Source organism: Elephantulus edwardii, unplaced genomic scaffold (genome assembly GCF_000299155.1).
Source record: "Elephantulus edwardii isolate Elephantulus edwardi_28Jun2011 unplaced genomic scaffold, EleEdw1.0 scaffold00118, whole genome shotgun sequence".
Classification (NCBI taxonomy): Eukaryota; Metazoa; Chordata; class Mammalia; order Macroscelidea; family Macroscelididae; genus Elephantulus; species Elephantulus edwardii.
The window spans coordinates 8,498,387-8,505,296 of NW_006399868.1; the positions used below are offsets into that span (position 1 = coordinate 8,498,387).

At 49.8% G+C, this 6,910-nt stretch overlaps 1 protein-coding gene across 1 annotated transcript in view; it reads right to left on the bottom strand.

The window, feature by feature from the left end:
• Nucleotides 1-6,810: 6,810 nt before the first annotated feature.
• RTTN (rotatin) overlaps nucleotides 6,811-6,910 on the bottom strand; it is a 118,691-nt gene continuing 118,591 nt past the window's right edge. Inside the window, exon 49 of the mRNA XM_006892745.1 lies at nucleotides 6,811-6,896. Coding sequence (XP_006892807.1) covers nucleotides 6,811-6,896 — 86 coding nt within the window. The remainder of the gene's footprint in view (nucleotides 6,897-6,910) is intronic.

Consider the following 6,910-nt stretch of genomic DNA (forward strand, 5'->3'; position numbering starts at 1 on the left):
TGTAAACAAGCGATCTGTTCTCTTTTATGACTGTGTCATATTCCATTACATGAACACACCATGTGCTTACCCATCTTCTTCCTAATGGATAGTTGGGTTCTTTCTAGCTTTGGACTCTTATGTTCTCTTTTCTATGTAATATTTGCCTAAGACAATACCATTTCAGAAAAAGGTCTCATATCAAAAGTATATAGAATTCTGCAGGGCCTCCACAAGAGAAAGACTGACAACACAATTACAAAATGGGCAAAAGACATGGAAAGAATTTTCACAAAGGAAGATATTCAGATGGCCAACAGGCACAAGGAAATGTTCAAAATTACTGTCAATAAGAAAGATGCCACAATGAGACACCATCTCACCCCAGGAGCATTGGCCAAGTTTAATAGGACAGCAAGTAATAAATGTTGGAGAGGATGTAGTGAAATAGAACTCATTGATTGCTGGTGGGACTGTAAAATGGTCCAACCTCTCGGGAATGCAGTTTGGTGCTTCCTCAGAAAGCTGAGCATGGACACTCCATACCCCAAGAAAATTAGAACGGAGGCACAGAGACTTGTATACCGTATTCATAGCAGCGCTATTCACCATCGCAAGAACATGGAAACAGCCCAAATGTTCAACCACAATGGAATAGATTGAGAAACTATGGTACATTGACATGATGGAATACTACGCAGCACGCAGGAGCAATGATATTTGTTAAGTCACTACATAACTTGGGAGGGACTGGAGAGTATTTTGTCAAGAGAACTAACTCAGTTCCATAAGGACAAATATTGTATAAGACCATTATTGTAGAAGGTGTATGAGGATCCAAGGAGGAGAAGAGGGGTGAAGATGGGAGGGAGGGGGGTGGGAGGAGGGGAAGGGGGAGCAGAGGGGTGAGGACGGGAGGGAGAGTGGCAGGGGGCGTTAAACACAAGGTCACACAATTTGACGGGTGGGGGGGTGAAGGAAATGTGAAAGATCTGTGTGAAAGACAATGTATACGAACTTTCTAAGTGAACCAGTATAAAACAAAAATTTTATTTAAAAAAATAATATGCATTGCCAATAGTAATTAATCTACATAATACAACGTATATGAATGAGTTTATAAAACACAAAATAAATGAAAGCTTATATAAAACACAGTGCACATGAACGGAACACAATTATATGGAAACAAATTTAAAAAGGGGAAAAAATTAAAAAAGGAAGAGTTGAAAAAAATTTGCCTGAGAGTGAAATTGCTAAGTAGATGTTCTAACTTTATTTAAAAACCGTTAGGCTCTGAGCTTTCAAGTCTAGTATATATTTTCCTTAAAAGTTGTTTTTACTAAAGTAATTCAATAACTTTGAGTCTCGTAGCTCCTACATATCTCCTAGAGTTTTTTCTTCCATTTATTAAATATTGTATCCAGAAATACCTTTAATGTCAATCTTTTTGTGATGCTTTGTATACCTGAGAATACCTTCATCATGCTCTCACCTTTGAATAACTACTCTGCTGAACATAAAATTACAGGTTCATTTTCTGTTACCTGAAGTGTTCTTTCATTTTAGTCCCTGAGAGTCTTAAATTGTATAGTGAGTTTAGGTATTCATTTTCTCTTCCCTCTCTTCAGTTTCTCTGGCTCTTCAAAAATTAAATTTTTATTAAGTTTTTTTTTTCTGTCTGGTTGGGTTTTTTTAAAGATAGGTTTTCATTTATTTATTTATGTATGTATGTATTTATTCATTCATTCATTCTTGTTTTATGCTGTCGAAATGGATCCAACCGGCATAGGAGAAGATTGCCCCTCCTTCTCCAGCAGAGCATCTGGTGGATTCGAACCACATGCCTTCGGAATTGCAGAACAGCTTCTTGCCACTAGGCCACCAGAGCTCCACTGTAGTTTTACACTATTTATCCTTTATTCTTAGAGATTTCTCAGTCTGTTCATTTGTAACTGAGATGTGTCTATTCTGCTTTTTATGCTTCACCTTGTAGTCTTTCTTTCGCCTTTTCTGTTCGTCCCACAAAATATATTCTGATTATATGATTTTTCCTGGTGATTAATATTTCAAAATTTCTCCTTCGTCCCTTTTGATGAGTTTATTAGGGTCGTTCAGCAATCTCGGCTCATCTATTTGAATACTTCTGCATCTTTGGGGAAGCCTATTCCTGTGTGATCTTCCGGGAAGAGGCTATTCTTTGGCTCTGTTAGCCCTGGGGCTCTTTACCCCTGGGGGAGCATTAGGAGTGACAGGCAAATGGTTGTTGTGGAAGGCCAGCTCCTGTCCAGCCAGGCCCTCGAGAGCTAGGAGTGAGGCGGGCACTGGACATGGGTGTATGACAAGAAGCCCACTGTGGAGGGGCCAGGCACCAGCTGAACTACTGACAGTGGTCTTCACACTCTGTCCCCTGGGGGAAGAAACAGTAGGGGAGGTACCTGAGGGCCACCCACCTTTGGGCCTGGCTGTGAGGTGGGTGGTGCAAGAGCACCTGGTGGGGGGCAGTCGGCTCACCTGCGCAGCTCAGCATGGGTGGTGTTCCTGGGCACACCTGGACCACAGAATGAAAGGCCAATGACAGGCCTTTGTTTTCCCAAAGCCATAGCTGTGAGGAGAAAGAGAGAAGTCCCCAGGACCCTCTCTTTCCCCTCTGCGTGACCACGCTGCCTCCTGTCTTGGCCAAAACTCCACCCCAACCTTCACACACAGTCACCCAGAGAGCTCTGACTCAGTTGTTCCTCTTGGCTCTCAGTTCCTGCTCTTGACCTTGGGTGGACCTTGGGGGAAGGAAGCAGCAGTCCAGGAACATAGCATCCTGATCAGCCCCCGCCCCACATCCTTAACATTTCACATATTTCAGTCATCTGGGCTGGTTGCTGTGCACCCTGGATCGGTCTTGAATTAGAATCTGCTCACTAGAGTTCAGCACCCACTTGTTGTGGATGGAGAAACATGCATGGAGGATTTAGAGTGATGTAGACTTCCCGCCACCCCCCGAACAGCACCCACAGACTAAGCATTTCCACTCTTTCTGGTGAAGTCACACTTGAAGGCTTCCTTTGAGCCTCTGCGTCACCCTCCCCTCTTCCTGTGCTAGGCTGACTGTCATGCAAGCAGATTGGCACCGCACTGGCCGCTGCCATGTGAGAACAGGGCCAGGAGGTGGGAGCCCAGCCCATCCGTCCTGGGTGCTCTGTCCTCACAGAGCCTGTACCTGTGGGTGCCCCTTCTTCCTCGACACGGTGGGGAGGTGTGTGCAGCCTGCAGTGCTCACTGCTGAGTTCTAAATGCTGACTCTGCAGCCCCTAGAGATCCAGGGAGACCATCAGCGATGGAGCTGATGGTGCCTGAGGTTCCCAGCGGGCGGCTCGGCCTCCACAGGCTTTGACTCCAACCCAGCATCATAACAACCAAAAACCCTCTCGGTAATGAAGAAAGAGGGTAAGAATTCCCAGGGTTTTCACACTGTGACTTCTTTCATTCTTTTCGAGTCAAAATCTGGTCTCACGACAGGAGGCTGCAGTCTCACTAGTCAGTAGAATCCTGCCTAATTCACTGGGACTTTCTGAGCCTCTGTAAGAAAGTCTCCTCTGTGCTCACTCAACAATGCGTAACTCGAGCCCTGCTGTGTGCCAGGAGGTGGGGAGCTGAGCAGGGTACACGTGCACCCCATCCGAGGCTTTCAGGAGTCAGAGGGTGATAGTATGCAAATTGAACATAGGAAAGGGTCGGTGCCTCAGTGGGTGTGGGAACGCGGAGTGGAGACAGTCCCCACTCAGGGAGAGGCTACATTTGCAGGAAGAAAGGAGGTGTGGGGGCGGGAGGCCTTCACAGTCACCTCTTCCTGTCCTGGCATCTTTCCATCCAGAGCCCCGAAGCCCCTTCCCTCCCCTAGTGGGACCCCCCACCATGAGAGCAGAGCTGGGCCCCACAGGGGTTCAAAGCTGACCTTTCACAAGTAGCCCATCCTCCAATGCACCTCTGGTGGGATCGAACTTGTGATTTTTCTATCAACAGAAGACTTCATTAAGGCAAGCATTTGCTGCCGTGAGGTTCTGAGTTACAGTGACCCTCTGACAGAGAACCGCCCACAGGTGTTCCTAAGAGCCCTGGTGTGCAGTGTGTAACATGTTGGGCTGTTAACCTAAAGGTCTGTGGTTCAAGTCCATGAGCTGCATCAGGGGAAAAGGATGGACCGTCTCCTTCCTTTAGACTCTGAAGCTGATGGAGTCTTGATGGAGGGTCTCCGCTGGAGTTGGCGCCATGGCCTCGGGCTCTGTCACCCCCACAGGAGCACATCAGCATGTCTCCACCCCCCCATCCCGTTAGGAATCAGGTGCTTAACCACTGAGCCACCAGGGTTCCCTGTTCAGTACAACGTGCGAGAGCTGGGACGTTTCTAAGGCAGGAACATCTTAAAAGCACATTGTTTCTCAAGCAGATTGTTGAAGGGCAGGAAAACAGGGGGTACCACTGAGCTAGACACCGAGGACACTGGTGCAGGCTCACATCAACCCAGCACAGCGTGGGGTTCCCAGGCCCTCAGTGACATCCCAGGACCTCTGGAGCCCAAAGGCCGCGCAGCACTGCCACCGAATCCCAGATGACCTAGCCGTTTGTAAGCAGCCAGTTCTCTGAGTGAAAGTTTGCAGATCACATTGCATTTTTAATCATTCTCAGACATCGTTTTATAATATTAATTACAAGAGATGAAGGAATGCAATTAGTACCATGTCCAATCAAGGCCTTGTATACTGCCTTTCCCATCAACTAACTTACCAATTTTCACTCTTTATGCAGAGAAAATGGAATTTCCCTAATTCACAGGCCTGTAGTCATGGGTCCTATAAGGGGGTGAACCAGGCCCAGCTGTGTGGTGTGAGGGGGTGAACCAGGTCCCAGCTGTGTGGGGTGAGGGGTGAACCAGGCCCTGGCTGTGTGGGGTGAGGGGTGAACCAGGCCCCGGCTGTGTGGTGTGAGGGGTGAATCAGGCCCAGCTGTGTGGTGTGAGGGGTGAACCAGGTCCCGGCTGTGTGTCCTGTGAGAGGTGAACCAGGTCCCGGCTGTGTGTCCTGTGAGGGGTGAACCAGGTCCCGGCTGTGTGTCCTGTGAGGGGTGAACCAGGTCCCGGCTGTGTGTCCTGTGAGGGGTGAACCAGGTCCCGGCTGTGTGGTGTGAGGGGTGAACCAGGCCCCGGCTGTGTGGTGTGAGGGGTGAACCAGGCCCAGCTGTGTGTCCTGTGAGGGGTGAACCAGGCCCAGCTGTGTGTCCTGTGAGGGGTGAACCAGGCCCAGCTGTGTGTCCTGTGAGGGGTGAACCAGGCCCCGGCTGTGTGTCCTGTGAGGGGGTGAACCAGGCCCAGCTGTGTGTCCTGTGAGGGGTGAACCAGGCCCCGGCTGTGTGTCCTGTGAGGGGGTGAACTAGTACACCCGGCTATTCATCTGCAAACGTCACTTCAAGGGGGAGAAGGCTGGCTCTAGACTCCTGTCTCCTGCTTTTAACACCAACAGCCACCGCCTTCCCCCAGATGCTCATAAACCCGGGCCTCTGAAGCCTTGGCTGCACAACCTACCGAACGACACAGGCATGTGGACGCCAGCCCAACCCAGTGGCCGTTGGAGCATGGTGAGCATGGAGCGAGGAGCAGTCTTTTCCGGATCCGCTCAGGCTGAACCACACGTGCAGCCAGGACACCGCACCAGGATGCAGAGGACTCAGGCCTCGAGTTCACCTCCGAGCAGCTGAGGCCTGTTAAGCCACTCCACGTTCTGAGCCTCACAGCTGGGCCTTGGGATCAGTGAAGGTGAAGACCCTCAGCGAGGCCGACGACATCAGGACTACAGCAAGAGTGGCCTCTAGCCCCGGGCGTGTGAGCAGGTGCAGCTCTGCTGACCACGGGCTGCTGGGTCACAGCCCCGCGGGCACCAACACCACGGGCTGCTGGGTCACAGCCTCGCGGGCACCAGCATCACGGCTGCTTGGGTCAACAGCCTCGCAGGCACCAACACCACGGGCTGCTGGGTTACAGCCTCGCGGGCACCAACATCACGGCTGCTGGGTCACAGCCTCGTCGACACCAGCATCACAGGCTGCTGGGTCACAGCCTTGTTGGCACCAACACAGCAGCGCTCCATTTCAGAAGCCAAAGGATGAAAATTATAAAATGAAACTGATTTCCAAATCCTGTAGAAAGGAGTTAATAAGTGGGAAGATTTCATGAAGAAGCTACTTACAAAATTGTATGTATATGGACCTGCACTCCTCCACCAAAGTGGGCACTGGACGACTCAAGGTTTGCAAAAAGAGCCAAATTTCACGTAAAAATTTAGTAAGTAAAAGGCACTAGAACCCAATACCTTTCACTTCTTTAAATTTATATTCACAAGACTGATAAAAATTTTCAAAGTCATTACTAGTCTATTTTCAGTTCAAAAATATTTTATTAAATAAGTGTTAAATAAGATTTTTACAAAGCAAATTGCATAGATAAAAAACATGTCAGCTTCCTGGACGTGCTATGCCGCTCTGTCCACAGAGAGCAACTGCCTCACACACACACACACACACACACACACACACACACACGGATTTGAGGACAGCCACACCTCAGAGCTGAACCTAATGGACCGGCCTGCCCCAGTGAGGGTTCCGACCCATCGGGAGGGTGTCCTCTCGGGCGCAAAGAGGAGCTGAGGCTGCTGGACATGCCTGCTCAGGTGACCGTCCCGTCCAGGGGCCTCTCCTTTTGCGGGTGCTCAGGAAGAACGGAGGCTGCTGGACATGCCTGCTCAGGTGACCGTCCCGTGCAGGGCCCCTCCTCTCGGGGTGCACTCAGGAGGAGTTAAGCAGCTGCACGAGGTGTTCCAGACATCGTATGTAATAGGCATCGAGAGAGTGAGCTTCCGAGTCTGTGAGAGCTGAGGCAGGGGAA